General features: G+C 40.6%; 2 protein-coding genes across 3 annotated transcripts in view; one reads left to right on the top strand and one right to left on the bottom strand.

Moving 5' to 3' along the window:
- The window catches only part of LOC311077578 (B-cell receptor CD22-like), a gene marked incomplete at its 5' end in the record, with an annotated part of 296,388 nt that overhangs the window by 138,704 nt on the left and 139,218 nt on the right, over positions 1–18,466 (bottom strand). The window lies entirely within an intron of this gene.
- LOC311072439 (uncharacterized protein) overlaps positions 1–18,466 on the top strand; it is a 96,672-nt gene that overhangs the window by 21,983 nt on the left and 56,223 nt on the right. Inside the window, exons 3-5 of one of the 2 annotated variants that reach the window (XM_084097458.1) lie at positions 3,207–3,374; positions 3,493–3,832; positions 4,063–4,809. The exons of the other annotated variant lie outside the window; for it this stretch is intronic. Coding sequence (XP_083953584.1) covers positions 3,207–3,374; positions 3,493–3,832; positions 4,063–4,511 — 957 coding nt within the window. The 3' untranslated portion in view covers positions 4,512–4,809. Of the gene's footprint in view, positions 1–3,206; positions 3,375–3,492; positions 3,833–4,062; positions 4,810–18,466 lie in introns of those variants that run through there. 2 annotated transcript variants of the gene reach the window in all.

The following is an 18,466-nucleotide window of genomic DNA, read 5'->3' as shown; positions in this document are numbered from 1 at the left end:
TACAGAACAATATATTCTGTAGCCTATTTTGCCGTCAACACTGCCGACGTTGTCTTTGCTGCTATACATTTATGTTTAACATGAAGTATAGGCCTTCCACAACTCTATCCCCATATGTCAAATATATCACCAATGAGGCTTATCATATGTTACCAATATTAAACATTGAATAAAAATATGAACAGCGATTATATTAAACAAAGTTCAGAATCAAGATAAAGTTATTACCGGTAACTCTTATGTTTCTTATGATAAATGAGATAATGCTACTAAATTTTTTATTTATTTATTTTTACCTTGAATGTCATTGCTGTAATTTATTTTTTATATTTTGATATTTCATATTTTGTTCAAATGTTTAATATATCTGCTGTTCATATGTTCATTTATTAGTGTGTTATATGATTAGAATGTTGTCCCGGTTTTAAAATAAAGCACAGCAATGATATTTGAGAGTGTTTCTTCCTTTTCAGGAAAAGTATCGAAAAAGTATCGAAATCGCAATACTTGACTTGGTATCGGTATCGAAATAATAATTTTGGTATCGTGACAACACTATTCATAACACACGTCTGTTTTATTAGTGTGGGCCGTGAATGAGTGTGTAACACTGGACGGGCCGTGCTTATGTGTAGGAGTGAACACTGGGGAGTGGGCACAGAACCTACATTTATAATACCATCGGCGTGAGCCAGACAAACAGACAGAATACTCTTTTTGAGATTTATTTGGGCGGCCGTAAAAACGGCCTTTGAGTACAGGCGAGCGTGTTGTGTAACTGGCTCGTTGGCTGTGAAATGCACATCTCCAGTCGCCTCTGCTGAGGGAACTGTGAGAGCGGGGCACGCTGCTTTTGATGGCGGTCCGGCCGCGGCGGGACTCGACCATCTCCGTCTTCCTAATGTGGTCAGGAAGACTTTGAGGGCTCAGGTTTCAGCACTATCTTGGGCCTGGGTCCCCATGGGGGAGGCGGCCTGTGACGGCTTGAAGAGCGCGAGCGAGACTCTCTGGGCTGACGGCGCTGTGAAGCTGGCGGCGGGGGCGGGTGTGGCGCTGATTTCCGGCCGGGCGGCTGCTTAGAGCGACCCGTCGCGGAACTAGAGCGCTTCGGGAGAAAGTGCCGCATGGCTTGCAAGGTTTTCTGTACCTCAGAGTACCGCTCCGCAAAACCCTTAACAGCCGGGCCGAAGAGACCTGATGGCGACACAGGCGTGTCAGGGAAAGTGGCTCTGTCAGACTCTTTCATGTCGGACAAGGTTAACCACAAGTGTCTCTCGGTGACGGTGAGAGACGCCATGTTCCTCCCGATGGCCTGGGCAGCAGACTTGGTGGCTCGTAGCGCTAAGTCCGTCGCACTCCTAAGGTCCGTGAAATATTACGAGGATTCGGGCCCGCCTCGTCCATAGTGTGGAGAAGGTTGGCTTGGAAAACCTGGAGCACGGCCATAGACGGAAGCGCTGAAGCGGCTTGACCGGCGGCGGCGTAAGCGCGACCGATCAGAGCCGAAGTTGTCCTGCAGGCTTTAGAGGGCAGCGAGGGCTTGGATTGCCATCTGGCGGAAGGCGGGCAGAGGTGTGTGGCTACCGGTTCCTCGACCGTAGGAATGCTGAGGTAGCCCTTGTCTTTTGCGCCGTCAACAAGAGAGAGCGTCGAAGAGACAGTAGGCCGCAGCCTGGCAGAAAATGGTGCCCTCCAGCTTTTAGTCAGCTCCTCGTGTAATTCCGGCAGGAAGGGAGCGGGCCTCGTGTGAGGCGTTGAGCGGCGACCGGGCAGGAAAAAGCCGTCCAGCCTGCTGGGCTCGGGCGGCGACCAGTCGAGGCCAAGGTCCTCCACGGTCTTGATGAGCAGGCGGAGAAGCTCCTCATAGACGCTGGTCCGCACACCGCTCGACTCCTGAAGGGAAGGGGCGGGGTCCGAAATGGAGCCCGACCAGCCCTCACACTCCGAAGCTAGAAGAAAGCAGCTGTCCTCTTCTGCGTCGTCCCCTTCAGACTCGATATGCACGGCGGGGGTGGAAGGGCGCTGACCAACCGTGATAGAGGTAGGGGATCCAGAGAGCGATGCACACGGGGAGATATCCGACATGCAAGCGCTCTCAGTGGCGGCCTCCGGCGTCCTCTGTGAACGGCACTTTTTACGGCGCGGCCCAGCAGAGAGAAGCGGAGGAGCAGGTATCACGTCGAAAGATGCTAGACGAGCCCGCAGGGTTGACATAGACATCTCCTCGCACTCCGGGCAGCCGCCCTGGGAGAGCGTGTGGTCGGTGTGATGACCGGCTTCCGAGAAGGCTCGTCCCGCTGAGAGGCTGTTCGACGGCGCAGGCTTCTCTGAAGAGCAGCGATGTGAAGGTCACTTCGCAGAAGAGATGAAAAACCAAAGAATAAACCTATCTGGACCCGGCTTATAAAGCCTTAAGCCACGCCCACCCTGGCGGGACGTGACGTGCACTGGCGCCCGCGCCCTCATTGGTGCCTCGTCACGGGCGGTCTCTCGATAGGTTCAAGCAGTTGCCGCAGAGCAACCAATAGGCGCGCGAGCTGTCTCGCCTAGGTCTGCTTATGCAGCAATGCGTTTTAAACTAATGCAAAAATTAAGGATAATTTTTTGGCTTCAGTATTCTTGAGAAAGGGGATTTTCCCGTAGCGTAAGCTAGCTTACGCAACACGAGAGTACTCTCGTAAGAGAACCAAAGTTAACACGTTGTTTAATTTTCTAATTTTGGTTTTCAATCAATTTCCAATGCTGGACACTTAAATGACGCTTAGAAACGAGTACAAGTATCACATTATCATGTTAAATTTCTGAAATCTGTGTTTAAATCCAGCAGCTAAATTTAAGTTTTAGATATTAGTAATGTGTTGTAATGGTATATTTACAATAGTGAATTTAAACATAAACACGCCTAAACATATGTTTATTTTATATCTGTAACTAATATCTACCTGTGTATTAATATTCTCAGAAACTGCAATCATGTTCTTATGCTGTGTATTTCTGTTCTCCATTATCATTAGTCATTTTGAGTTTAAATCAGTGTAAGTTCATTATAATTCAATTCACATTTACTTGTATAGCACTTTTCACAATCACAATACACATCATTTCAAAGCAGCTTTACAGAAAATGCTTGAGTCCACATTACAACTTAGATTGATATAAATGTGGATAAATGCCTCTTGTAATAATGATGATGTGTTTGTCTTCAGATGTTGACCATGAGAGCGCAGATGGATGTGATCTGCTGTAAATCAGTAGGAACTGATCTGTCCATGCTGGATATTGAGTATTTCATCTCTGAAATCTGTCAGCTGAAGAAAGAGGTGGCGTCACTGGAGGCAAAGCTGAGAGAAAGAGGAGACAAACCCAACAGAGAGGTTTGAGCAAAATATGCAAACAAATCACCAATATACCCACTAGAGATAACTGCTGAGTAATGAGGCTAATATCAGCAGGTTGTTGTTTATTTGTGTTGATCTATGATGTGTTTGTCAGGATCTGGAGGTTTCAGTGTGTGTGACTGATGGGACAGAAGCTCAGGATTCAGTCTGGAGATCCAGAGACACACAGGACTCAGAGCTCAGCCTCACTTTACTGTGTTATACTGACGATCAGGATGATGGATCTGCTGATCAAACCTCTGTCAAAATGGGGGACTGCAGGAACCTGATAGAGAGACGAGGAGAAGAAACCACAGCAGAGGAAAGACAACAGAGCCATGAGGAGGAGGAGGAAGATGAAGATCAGAATGAGGATGATGAATTAAATGATGTTGAGGATGAAGAAAATGAAGATGAGGATAATCAAAATGATGACAGTGATTTTATTCCTTCAGGTATGTATCTTCCATTTATGATCTTATGTTATAGTAAATAATAGTCAGAATGTGTGTAAACATTTAGTTGTGCTCCTAAATCAGCAGGTGCAGACATTAGTTACTGTGAACCGATGTGTTGAAAACACTGTCATGAGCTGCATCACAATTTCATGATGTTAAGTGCATGATTCATTAAATCTATTTGTGTTCATTTAAAGTTAGACATTTTAATACCTTTTTCTTTTCAGATGTGAATGGCGGTTCATCTACTGATGAAGAAAGAACCTCGACATCAAAAAATCAGCTGAAGGTCAAGAGTTTCTCCTGCGTCACCTGTGGGAAAACATTGAGCTCACGGGGATTTTTAGCGAGACATGAGAGAAAACACACAGAACAGAAAGACTTGACATGCAAGATATGCGAAATCAGCTTTCCTACCTTAGAAGAGAAGAGACTTCATTCAAAAGAGCACAGAATGAAGAGGTTTAACTGCAAACAGTGCGGGAAGGATTTTTTCACCACTCCTTATAATGTGACAGTTCATATGAAGACACACACTGGCAAAAAGACTTTCCTCTGCAGCGAGTGTGACAAGAATTTCAGCACCAAACAAGTTCTTTCAAGTCACAAGGGAATCCACACTTTCCGTACAAGTGCCCTCACTGCGATAGAAGATTCATGTATGGATACCTTTTGAAGAGGCATGTGCGCGTTCACACCAACGAGAGGCCGTACCAGTGCAGCGAATGTGGGAAAACCTTCACAAACTCAAGTTATCTAAAGTCACACCAGAAAATACACTCTGAGGACATCATGATCGAGTTCATACGGGAGAGAAGCCTTACCGCTGCTCCATCTGCGACGAGAGATTCGCTTATTTAGGTAGTTTTCAGACCCACCAGAAGAAACATGCTAAAGAACAAACTGCTCCTAAATCATCATAATATCTTTTCATCAGTAAATCTGGATAAAGGAAATAAAGTTTTATTTCATCACGACAGAGCCATGGTGTTCTTTTCACACAATGTTACTAATTTTCAATTTCATGTGTTTTCCCAGTGTTTGTGCCACCACATTACACACGTCACTTGTAGAGAGTTACAGACCTGTCTCTCTCCTACCATTCATAGCGAAAACACTTGAACGAGTTGCTTTCAACCAAGTATCATCTTCCTTCAATTAGCAATTCTGAACTAATTGCAATCGGTTTAATGTTGTTTGGCAGACACACAAACACACACATATACAAGGAGTTGTAATAGTCTTTCCTCGCAAACACTGACTGGCTTGTGAAAGAATGATAGAGAGCATTACAGGTTAAATAATGGTGTGTTTATTTTGAACAATCCAGATAATTTCAGTTTTTTTTTTTTTTTTTTTTTAAATCCCATAACAGCCTTTCAATGTAATGTTCTGTAATTTCTCACCAAAATCTATTAGCAGAAAGGACGGGCAAAACCACGAAGTCGCAGAACTGCAAAAGTTCTTAAAAAATTTTCACATTCTTAGTCCTCTTCCATTTTCACCTCCTCAAGTGCATTTTCTTCTTTTTCATCTTTCTTTTCATCATCATCTTGCAAGCTTTCAAGGAATTGCTCAGCTTCTTTAATGGAAGAGCAGTTTTCTCCATTTGAAAGGTTTACATTTCTATCAGCTTCACAACAACTGAGGCTTGCTTTAAGCTTTCTTTGAGGGGAAGGTAAGGACCTCACCCTTATTGATGTGAAAGACGAGGCTAAGCTGATCCCACACATAATACTGGTATGAATACATGTTCTGTGTCACTGCTGTTTTTCCATGGATTTCTAGTTTGTAGCTGTGGGTTTCACAAATGGCTTGTGCCTTCCAGATGATCTGAAATATAAATACAACGCAAAGGGTCAAAAAACACGCATGGGACACAAACACAAAGGACATGAACTGATAGTGGCAGCAATAATGGTGAAGGTCATCAGTAATAAGTAATAAGGAGTCATGCAAAGGGAACTTGGCACTGTACATTACAGTATTACAGTAATACATTACAGTAAATGTGCTGGTTAATCATTTACAAAGATTATATCCATTTTGTTCCATTTTCTGTTTGTTTTAACTGAAATGTTGTAGTGAATTCTTTAAATAGATATGAGGTTTAAACCCTAGTTAAGAATATTAACAAGATAATTGTCATCCTACTTAAAATGTTATTTAGTTGTAAAATGCTGTCAAATGACAAAGCCATATTTTTCTGACTTAAAAATCGATGGCAGTTTTGTCTTGTTAGTGACATGAGCCTCTTCAGTGATGTGAAATTCGACAGGAGTTGGATAATCTGGAATTTCTTTGAAAGATAATTGTACATTTGTTCTCCTTTTACGTCTTTATTTCAGATTGTTAATCGCAATGTATTCTCCTTTACAGAGTGATTATTTTGCTTGTCGAGCATTTCTTCTTGCTTTTAAGTTTGCCTGGGAAGATAATGGACATTTAGTTGAGGTATGTTTCAGTCTAGCCATATACAATGAAATGAAAGTTTACTTCTGCAGTCACAGATACTATAACTACTCTCTGGACAATAAACACTGATCAGTAATACAGGGGGCACAAAGTAAAGCACATTTAATGGGAATGACCGTGATATCAGCAGTAGTTAATCGAGTGATAAAGTCTGGTGCTTGGTCATACAGTAAACACATTGATACATCATTTACAAAGATTACATCCGTTTATGTATGTTTGTTAGTTCTAACTGAAATGTTACGATGAATTATAAATATGAGGTCTGAACATTCTGCAAACTGCCTACAGCAGTTTAAACTATTTTGTTGTAAAACTGCAGTTAAATTTGAATGCTAAAACGTTAAACACAAAACCTCATCTTCAAGCACTATTCACAAAACCTCTGAGTCCTCTTGCAAAATGAAACTTTCGCCTCAAAACAGTTTTACATGTGTTCACAATCAAACACTGCTCTCAAATCATAAACAATGTGATCAAAATGATATACACTATCAAGCAGTCAGTAAACAATACACCAAAAAACAGAAAACAGTTTTCGAAACATATAGTTCTGATTGAGAATTACATTTTTAATCTCAAAACAAATTTTATATTTTTCCATCATTGTCTTTTGATGAACTAAAACATGTTCTATCATAGTAGCTCAAAATTAACCAGAAATTACTACTCTGATTTGCTCTTTGCAATTTTTTTTTTCTTCCTCCTCCTTGTACCCCTAGTTTTACAGTACTGTACCCTGCATCTCACAAACTTTTGTCTCTGTGATACTGTAATTCTTGTTCTTTGTTTATATGAACCTGCAATCAGTCAAAATCTATTGAGCAGTCAGTGCTGTAAACAAATAGTACTGTTCACAATGTTCAGGGCCATACAATGTGTTCATTGTACAGTATACAGCCTACAATGCACTGTACTACAGTATACAATACTAACAGGGACAAACATCAAAGGAGTAAACGTGATCAATGTGCTTTTTCTTGTCTTTGGGCTGGGTCAGGCCAGAGCACTTCATCGACATCACAAGCAATATTGTCCCTCCTCCTTTCTTCTCCTCTTCCTCTTTCTTGCCCTCCTCCTCTTTCTTGTCCCCCTCTTCCTTTTTCTTGCCCTCCTCCCCCTCTTTCTCTTTCTTGCCCTCTTTCTGTCCTCGTCCTCTTTCTTGCCCTTCCCCCCTCTTCCTCTTTCTTGCCCTCTTCCTCTTTCTTGTCCTCCTTTTCCTCTTTCTTGCCCTCCTCCCCCTCTTTCTTGCCCTCCTCCTCTTCCTTGTCCTCCTCTCTTCCTCTTTCTTGCCCTGTTCCTCCTCCTCTTTCTTGCCCTTCTCCCCCTCTTCCTCTTTCTTGTCCTTCTCCTCATTTTCCTTTCTTGCCCTCCTCCCCTTCTTCCTCTTTCTTTCCCTCTTCCTCCTCCTCTTCCTCTTTATTGTCCTCCACTTCCTTTCTTGCCCTCCTCCCCCTCTTCCTCTTTCTTGCCCTCTTCTTCCTCATCTTCCTCTTTCTTGCCAAGTCAAGTCAAGTTTATTTATATAGCGCTTTTCACAATACAGATTGTATCAAAGCAGCTTCACAGTATTAGATTAAAATAATACATCAATGTTTGTTTCTAGTGGAAAACGTCCACGTTTGGAATATGCTGATCAATAGTATTGTTGATTGATTAATTAAATTAAATATCCCCATATCCCCAAATATCCCCAACTGAGCAAGCCAAAGGCAACAGTGGCAAGGAACCGGAAAACTCCATCAGGTGACTTAATGGAGAAAAAAAAAACTTGGGAGAACCCAGGCTCAGTCGGGGCCAGTTCTCCTCTGGCGTTTATAAACTAGAGATTGGATTTAACTGTAAGATTAAAAGTATTATATGAATGCCTGGCTGAAGAGATGCGTCTTTAATCTAGTTTTAAACTAGGAGAGCGAGTCTGAGCAACGAACAGTATCAGGAAGGCTATTCCAGAGTTTTGGAGCTAAATGTGAAAATGCTCTCCCTCCTTTGGTGGATCTGGATATCCTAGGTATGACCAAAAGCCTTGAATTTTGTGATCTTAAAGAGCGCGATGGATTATAGGGCGATAGAAGATACGTTAAATAGACTGGAGCTAAGCCGTTTAGGGCTTTATAAGTCAGTAGCAATACCTTATAATTAATACGGAACTTTATAGGTAGCCAATGTAGTGATGATGAAATTGGTGTTATATGATCATATTTTCTTGATCTAGTAAGAACTCTAGCAGCGGCATTTTGGACTAACTGTAGCTTGTTTATTGAGGATGCAGGACAACCGGCTAATAAAGCATTACAGTAATCTAGTCTCGAGGTCATGAATGCATGAACTAACTTTTCTGCATCAGAAACTGATAGCATATTACGTAGCTTAGCAATATTTCTAAGGTAGAAAAAGGCTTTTCTAGTAACATATGAAATATGATTTTCAAAAGACAGGTTGCAACTTTTTTCTAGTATTTTAGACATAAAAGGTAGATTTGAAATGGGTCTATAATTTGCTAGATTATGTGGGTCTAATTGTGGTTTCTTAATGAGAGGTTTTATAACTGCCAGTTTAAATGTTCTTTGAACATGACCTAAAGATAAAGACGAGTTAATAATATTGAGGAGAGGCTCTTCCACTATCGGTAGCACTTCTTTCAATAGTTTAGTGGGTATAGGATCTAATAAACATGTTGATTTAGATGAAGTGATAAGTTTTTGTAACTCTTTTTGTTCTATAGTTGTAAAGCACTGTAATTGTTCTTGCAGGGTTGATAATTGAGGCTGAATTATAAGGCGCGATTGAAGATTGAACGTTTACAATTGTGGTTCTGATGTTTTCTATTTTCTCAGTGAAGAACTTCATGAAATCATTACTACTAAACTGTAACGGGATATTTTGTTCAGGTGACACCTGTTTATTTGTTAGTCTAGCCACGGTGTTAAATAAAAACCTAGGATTATTTTGGTTATTTTCTATTAGTTTGCGGAGGTGCTCAGCCCTGGCCGCTTTTAGGACCTTTTTATAACGTGACATACTGTCTTTCCACGCGATTCTAAAGACCTCTAAATTAGTTTGTTTCCATTTACGCTCTAAATTACGGGTTTCTCTCTTTAAAACATGCGTAGTATTGTTGTACCATGGTGATTTACTTTTCTCTCTGACCTTTTTTTATCTAATGGGTGCAACAACATCCAATTTTCCAGAGAGAATGGTGCTCATAGTGCTAGTTAATTCCTCTAGTTCATCTGTTTGTTTAGGTTCAGGCAGCAGCTGAAACAAATCCGATAAGCAATTTGAAAAATTATCTATGGTGGATGGAAGGATTGTTCTGCCTGGTCGATAACGCGGCCTCCTTGTCCTCCTCATCCTTTTTCTCTTTCTTGCCCTCCTCCCCCTCTTCCTCTTTATTGCCCTCTTCCTCTTTCTTTCCCTCTTTCTCCTCCTCTTCCTCTTTATTGTCGTCCTCTTATTTCTTGCCCTCCTCCCCCTCTTCTTCTTTCTTGCCCTCCTCCCCCTCTTCCTCTTTCTTGCCCTCTTCGTCCTCTTCCTCTTTCTTGCCCTCCTCCCCCTCTTCCTACTTCTTGTCCTCCTCATCCTCTTTCTTGTCCTCCTCATCCTCTTTCTTGTCCTCCTCTTCCTCTTTCTTGCCATCTTCCTCTTTCTTGCCCTCTTCCTCCTCCTCTTCTTCATCTTTATTGCCCTCCTCCCCCTCTTCCTATTTCTTATCCTCCTCTTCCAATTTATTATCCTCCTCCTCTTCCTATTTCTTGCCCTCCTCCCCCTCTTCCTTTCTTGCCCTCCTCTTCCTTGCCCTCCTCTTCCTTGCCCTCCTCCCCCTCTTCCTCTTTCTTGCCCTCTTCCTCCTCTTCCTCTTTATTGTCCTCCTCTTCCTTTTTTTTGCTCTCCTCCCCCTTCCTCTTTCTTGCCCTCTTCCTCTTTCTTGTCCTCTACCTCGTCCTCTTTCTTGCCCTCCTCCCCCTCTTCCTCTTTCTTGCCCTCTTTCTCTTTCTTGCCCTCTTCCTCTTTCTTGCCCTCTTCCTCCTCCTCTTCCTATTTCTTGTCATCTTCCTCTTTCTTGCCCTCTTCCTGCTCCTCTTCCTCTTTCTTGCCCTCTTCCTGCTCCTCTTCCTCTTTCTTGCCCTCTTCCTCTTTCTTGCCCTCCTCCCCCTTTTCCTCTTTCCTGCCTTCTTCCTCTTTCTTGCCCTCTTCCTCTTTCTTGCCCTCTTCCTCCTCCTCTTCCTATTTCTTGTCATCTTCCACTTTCTTGTCCTCCTCCTTTTCCTCTTTCTTGCCCTCTTTCTCCTCCTCTTCCTCTTTCTTGCCCTCCTTCCCCTTCATCTTTCTAGTCCTCCTCCTCATCTTCCTCTTTCTTGCCCTTCTCCCCCTTCATCTTTCTTGTCCTCTACCTTGTCCTTTCTCTTTGTAGTCCTCCTCCTCCTCTTTCTTGCCTTCCTCCCCCTTCATCTTTCTTGCCCTCTTCCTCCTCCTCTTCCTTTCTTGTCCTCTACCTTATCCTCTTCCTCTTTGTAGTCCTCCTCTTCCTCTTTCTTGCCCTCCTCCCTCCTCCCCTTCATCTTTCTTGCCCTCTTCCTCCTCCTCTTCCTCTTTCTTGCCATCCTCCCCCTTCACCTTTCTAGTCTTCTTCCTCCTCTTCCTCTTTATTGTCGTCCTCCTCTTCCTCTTTCTTGCCCTCCTCCCCCTTCATCTTTCTTGTCCTCTTCCTCCTCTTCTTCCTCTTTATTGTCCTCCTCCTCTTTCTTGCCCTCCTCCCCCTTCATCTTTCTTGTCGTCTTCCTCCTCCTCTTCCTCATTATTGTCCTCTTCCTCTTTCTTGCCCTCCTCCCCCTTCATCTTTCTTGCCCTCTACCTTGTCCTCTTCCTCTTTGTAGTCCTCCTCCTCTTTCTTGCCCTCCTCCCCTTCATCTTTCTTGCCCTCTTCCTCCTCATCTTCCTCTTTCTTGTCCTCTACCTTGTCCTCTTTCTCTTTGTAGTCCTCCTCTTCCTCTTTCTTGCCCTCCTCCCCTTCATCTTTCTTGCCCTCTTCCTCCTCTTCCTCTTTCTTGCCCTCCTCCCCCTTCACCTTTCTAGTCCTCCTCCTCCTCTTCCTCTTTATTGTCCTCTTTCTTGCCCTCCTCCCCCCTTCATCTTTCTTGCCCTCTTCCTCTTTCTTGTCCTCTACCTTTGTAGTCCTCCTCTTTTTTGCCCTCCTCCCCCACTTCCTCTTTCTTGCCCTCTTCCTCCTCTTCCTCTTTATTGCCCTCATCCCCCTCTTCCTCTTTCTTGCCCTTCTCCCCCTCTTCTTCTTTCTTGCCATCTTCCTCCTCCTCTTCCCATTTCTTGTCCTCCTCCTCCTCCTCCTCCTCTTTCTTGCCCTCCTCCCCCTCTTCCTCTTTCTTGCCCTCTTCCTCCTCCTCCTCCTCTTTCTTGCCCTCCTCCTCCTCTTTCTTGCCCTCCTCCCCCTCTTCCAATTTCTTGCCCTCTTCCTCTTCCTTGTCCTCCTTCTCTTTCTTGCCCTCTTCCTCTTTCTTGCCCTCCTACCCCTCTTCCTCTTTCTTGCCCTCCTACCCCTCTTCCTCTTTCTTGCCCTCTTCCTCCTCCTCTTCCTCTTTCTTGCCCTCCTCCCCCTCTTCCTCTATCTTGCCCTCATCCTCCTCTTTCTCCTCCTCTTCCTCTTTCTTTCCCTCTTCCTCCTCTTCATCTTTCTTGCCCTCCTCCTCGTCGCCCACCTCGGATACGCACTCGTCCTCGTCCTCTCACATTGTTTTGAAATTGAAAGCCAAGACAACTGCTGAAAACTTACAGTAATTAAAAAGCAATCCAGCCCCCTGTCAGTGGAAATTAATAACAGCTGGTTCTGTCCCAAATGAGTGCCTACAAAAAGGTCCCATTGCCAAGGTGTCACACAAGACACATCTCATGATGGGTAACAGCGAAGAGCTGTCTCAAGACCTTCGCAACCTAATTGTTGCAAAACATAATGATGGCATTGGTTATAGGTGCCATTCTAAGCTTCTGAATGGTCCAGTGAGCACTTTTGGGGCCATAATACGGAAGTGGAAAGTCAATAATTTCACCATAAATTTGCCTCGACCAGTGCTCCTCGCAAGATTTCTGATAGAGGAGTGAAAAGAATAACCAGAAGAGTTCTTAACTTAAGAGGATCTTAATCTCTGGACAAGACTAAAGGCCCGTTCACACCAAGCACGATAATGATAAAGATAACTATATATGCGTCCACACCAATGACCGATAACGGTCTTTTTATTCTAAGCACGCGCGCGCCCGAATTATCCAGATCCATTTTAAATGCGCGAGACCTTTAAATTAGAATGGATTCTGATTTGCTGTCAGTGTTTTATCATTCGACAGCTGGAAAAAAATCATTCTGAAAGTGATCCCAACGATATCGTTCCTCGTATCTTTATCGTTATAGTTGTGGTGTGAACTCTGTTATTCTTTAATATGGAGAACGATTTTTAGAATTATATCTTTATCGTTATCTTTATCTTTATAGTTATCGTCCTTGGTGTGAACGGGCCTTAAGTCTAGGACTATTTAAAACCATGACAGGTAAAGCAGATTACTGTTAATCTGAAGACAAGGCTTTATCTCTCTCCAGGAAACCGCCCCATAATGTCTTTTCATCAGTAAATCTGGATAAAGACTGATTGAGCTCATCCTGAAACTGTACATTGAGCTCTTTCTGCCAGTTGGAGGCAGTGTCACATTGAGCTTGTGGATTGAGAGAGTACACTGTTAACCCTTGCTGTAAAAAAAGGGCCAAATTCTGACAATATCATACCATTTTCCATTAAAACAGTAATATACCGTAGAAAACAAAACTAGCCTACAGGAATATACTGTGGATTAACAGTGCTCAAAGTCGACACTCAGAGGCTGTTTTCCCAATCACACCCTATACCAGGGGTGGGCAAACTTTTTGGCTCAAGGGCCACACTGGGTTTTAAAATTTGACAGAGGGCCGGCCCAGTAGCAGATTATGAAACACGATTCATAATTCATAATTTTTTTTTGCGTGCATATGCTGCGCACTGTAAACCCCTTGGTTAGGATTAGGGGTGCGGAGTGCGTGCCTATTACACGCCATTAAAGGGATAGTTCGCCCAAAAATGAAAATTCTGTCATCATTTACTCACCCTCAAGTTGTTTCAAACCTGTATGAATTTCTTTTTTCTGCTGAACACAAAAGAAGATATTTTGAAAAATGTCGGTAACCAAACAGTTGATGGACCCCATTGACTTCCATAGTATTTTTTTTCCCTACTATGGAAGTCAATGGGGTCCATCAACTGTTTGGTTACCGACATTTTTCAAAATATCTTCTTTTGTGTTCAGCAGAAAAAAGAAATTCATACAGGTTTGAAACAACTTGAGGGTGAGTAAATGATGACAGAATTTTCATTTTTGGGCGAACTATCCCTTTAAGTGCGTATCATATGCACGCGAAAACTGCGTTTCATAAGAACTACAAATACAATTCGTGGTGTTCGCACTTTCATGAGATCGGGCTGAGCAAACACATTTACGTTGTGCCAACGTCTGTGCGAAATTCAACAACTGAGAGACGACATTCTGACAATACATTTTTTATGCTAGATATCCCCCATTTAGCATGTTATGTTTTGAGGTTAATTTTTAATTAGTCAGATGTTAGATAATTATAGCCTATACTTTTTAAATATTGTTTATCCTTATTATTATAAGCTGCCTTTAATAATAAACTATTATGTGCCTAACCGTAAATTAGAAACAAAACACCTAACATTAAGAGTACACTTAGAAGAGTAAAAATGACAGAAGGTTAATTCAACTTTATTAAAACTGCATGGCAATCAATTTGCACTTCCAAAAGTCATACATTTGTGGAAAAAAAAACGAAATAAACGAATATACAAATTTATTTTAAGTATAATAAAATAAAACATAAAAAGCAAAGGCAGATCAGAACATTTAATGAACAAAACCGGGTTCTGTACTAAACATTAACGTGCACCAAGTCTATGCGCTTAAGTTGCTGTCTGTTTGGTTTCCATGGTGATGCGTCTAGCTTCCGCAGCCACAACAGCGCTGAATGAATGATGATCTGCTTTTATGTCATTTTTCCTTTTTTACATTTGTTAGCATGAAATATTTGATATTCCGATTGTCAAATATATGCAACGCAATATATATAACGCAAAGTATTGCAAGAAAAAGGCAAAATTAATGCGATCTTAAGACATTTTTTTAAAATACTCGACGGGCCGGATTAAACAGCCTAACTGTAGTATGTGGCCCGCGGGCCGTAGTTTGCCCACCCCTGCCCTATACCCTCATTCACTATTCCCTACATTAGTTCACTAATATAGTCCACTTGAATGAAAAGAAGTGAGTGAATTGAGAAACTGATGAACACCTGATAAGCAGAATCACTGAAGGACAGAGAAACAAGAACAGAAAAAAGAGAAACACAAGAACTACAACTGACTTCCAGCAACACTGAGTGTGAAACCAGTTTACAAACCAGTTTACGATTATTTCTTTCATACATGTACAAAAGTTCTTGTTGAGAATTAACAGAGATTTAGTTAATAATAAAGTTTGTTGTCACCATGATGGAGATCAGTATTTGCTTTAGTTGGTCTCTTGTACCTTGACTTCTTACCATTCATCTCTCTCTGACTGCTGTAACAGTGAGTTTATAAAACACATTTGTTATGGCAAGAAAAAGTCAAGAAGAAGATGATCAGGTGTTTTTGGATTTTGTGATGATTTAAAAATCATCCAGGACATGCCTGATTTTCAAATCTTTCCTCTATATATTCTTTGAATTTATGGTTATTTCATATTTATTATGTATCTGTGAATCTACAACATGAAATCAATTTTTCTGTAATCGGGTCTTCTGAAGAATATCGTAATCATATAGTGCTTTAAAACATTTTTAACTCCTGCTTGACTCAGACCCACACAGACATCAACAATCAGCATATGAATCTCAACAATGGTGACAATCAAAAGTTTAATGTCACAATGCATGCTGGGTTCCAGGATAATATAAAACTCCCAGCATGCACTGCTGCATGAATAATACAAAAATATTGCCACCACTGTTGAGATTAATGTGCTAAATTGTGATATCTCTGTGTTTCTGTAAGACAGTGTAGCTCTGTTTCTTTTGTTTATGATGTTTAAAAAAATAGTCATTGTAATGTATTGCTGTGGTTTCACAGTGGTGGTAATGTAACACTTTTGATTGAGTGAGAATGACTTAAACTCTGAATGAGTGACAATGAATTCCTTAGTGAATGAACAGGCAACATGATGATTTTGTCATCATAATCATTATAACCACAATCATTCATAAACTGTGTGTGCACAAGTGTGACTTGCAAAAAAACAGCTCAAGCAGCAAAAGAAACACTAATGTTTTAGCATCAGCATCCCAACTAAAGCAAGCACTGATCTCTATAATGGTAACTTCAAACCAAACATTTTCAATGAAACATAACTTCTGTAGATGTATGACAGAAATAAAGTCATACTGTTTAATAATAAGTGTAATAATGTGTAATGGCTGGAAGTCAGTCGTAGTTATTGTGTTTCTCTATTTTCTGTTCTTGTGTTTCTCTTTTCTTCAGTGATTCTGCTTACAATCACTTACATATTCCCTTAATTATCTCACTGCATCGTTACTTTTTACTCGTAGTGTGGATTTCCCTGAGGGGTTGAAAGGGTTAACTGTGTAAGATAAAAAAGACACACCCACAAAATGTATTTTAACAGTAATAAACTGTAAGTTATAAAACAGGTTTATACTGGCAACACTGTTGCCAGTAGTTTACTGTAAAATCTTGTTTTTGGGTCACCATTGTGCAGAAGAGTAGAGCCTGTGCTTCAGTCCAGGAGAAGATCTACAAACATTCATGATATGCTGCATGTTGCTTTATCTGAGACCCTGCGACCTCATATGAGGACATTACATTTTTGCCTCTTGACACAATGATAGTCAAATTTGTAAATCTTAGACATGTTGGCCACATTTAGGGACACTGCCCACACCATCTTGTGGTGATATAACAACATTACACCAATGTCAGTGAGAAGAAAGTGGCTAGAATTTCAGCAAAACACTTCTACACCAGCTCCCGAAAGAAAAATGACCCAGGTAAAAAATCTATTCAAATTATATGAATCAAACAAATGTATTTATGTACAATACTGTCTCTATCATCATATGGGGATTAAAATTTGACATATTTTAGTAATAGTAGCACTCTAGGACATCAGTAAATGTGAAGCACTCGTTTGAGGACATTGGGACTATATAACGTTATTTATTCTACCATGTGGTTAGCTAAACTTGGGAATTTTTAGACGGATCGCAATATCATTGAAAAAACAACATTTGTCTGTGTGTGTGTGTGTATGTGTGTGCGTGTGTGTGTAAGCATGAATTATTGAGTTAACATGGAAAAACTGGTTTGCTTTAGTGCAGAAAACTGGTAAAAATCAAGATTTTCAAAATGAAAGTGAGCCAATAAGTGGTCTTCTACTGCTCTCTGTTGGCCATTACCATTACTATTATAAAAATCTGATTTTGTCAGTGTTTATCACTTCATTTGTACTGACACTTCACATAATTGCTAGTAAAATGGTACATTATAGACCCACTGTCCTTGCATGAGGACATCATGGTAAAACATAGACCCACTGTCCTTGCATGAGGACATAATCTTCTGCAAAAACTACTTCCTGTACAAAAACAAATTTTAGTTATTATACTTATTAGGTCCTACTTATCCCAAATAGCAAGAACAATTATAAAATGCACACCAGGCAAACTCTCGGGTCTCAGGAGGATACCAGGCAGTGACTGTGTAGTTGCTGGTCCAGTGGAAATCTCTTTGTTTACCAAAGTTTTTTTTTTTTTTGTGTGGTTTCAAATGAAATAAGTTCACAGTAATACTTTGCTCACGTTGTTAATGCATTATAAATTTTAGTTAATACATTTAAATGACAGTTGGTCAATTTAAGCCAGTTGGTTTCTGCAAGTGAAATTAGTTAACTCGAGTTTTAGTGCATTTTTACAGAAACAAACTGTAGATTACAGTAAAGAACTGTACAATTAACAGTAAATTACTGGCAACAGTGTTGCCAGTATTTTACTGTAAAAAAACCTGGTAAGGTCTAACAGTGTAGAGATGGATTGAACCAAACTCTGTAAATTAAGTTGTGTTGGACAGAATAGAACAATGATTGTATCTTAAACTTGAGAGATTGATTGAACTTGACCTATTAAAAAGCCTCAAAATAGTATCTATGAGTTCCTGGATTTTTTAACATTGATAAATATTTTTCATTATTACGAGATGTTAAGTCATTATTTCGAGAAAGTTTCTCATTATTACGAGATGTTAGGTCATTATTATGATAAAGTTTCTCATTATTATGAGAAAGTTTCTCATTATTATGAGATGTTAAGTCATTATTATGAGAAAGTTTCTCATTATTACGAGATGTTAAGTCATTATTTCGAGAAAGTTTCTCATTATTACGAGATGTTAAGTCATTATTTCGAGAAAGTTTCTCATTATTACGAGATGTTAAGTCATTATTTCGAGAAAGTTTCTCATTATTACGAGATGTTAAGTCATTATTACGAGAAAGTTTCTCAGAGATGTTAAGTCATTATTACGAGAAAGTTTCTCATTATTATGAGATGTTAAGTCATTATTATGAGATGTTAAGTCATTATTATGAGAAAGTTTCTCATTATTATGACTTAAAGAATCTTTTTTTTTTTTTACTCAACGTGGCGGAAACGGGCTTCCATAGATCAGTGTTTGATATAGCCTAGTTTTATTTATTTGCCATATTATTCTCGTGTAAACACAAATCTCAGCCACAACTTCTTTTAGCAGTAATACTAGAAACATGGCAGTGCCACATCAGGGCAAGAAAGGACCGTTATTTACCACAGTTCATCTTTAGAGAGCTGAACTGATTCAGACACAGAAATGCAATAATACACGATACGGAAACGTTAGGAAATCAAGTTATGGTGCCGTGAACATGACACATCAACTACAAAAATAAATTACTGACATCGTGGTCATCAATTGAACAATTTAACTTTAACCATAGAGAAAACATAAACATGATTCA

Source organism: Abramis brama (assembly GCF_963993115.1).
Source record: "Abramis brama genome assembly, chromosome: 2".
NCBI classification, from domain to species: domain Eukaryota; kingdom Metazoa; phylum Chordata; class Actinopteri; order Cypriniformes; family Leuciscidae; genus Abramis; species Abramis brama.
The sequence above is the reverse complement of the archived record's forward strand: the minus strand, read 5'-3'. Positions and strand labels throughout refer to the sequence as shown.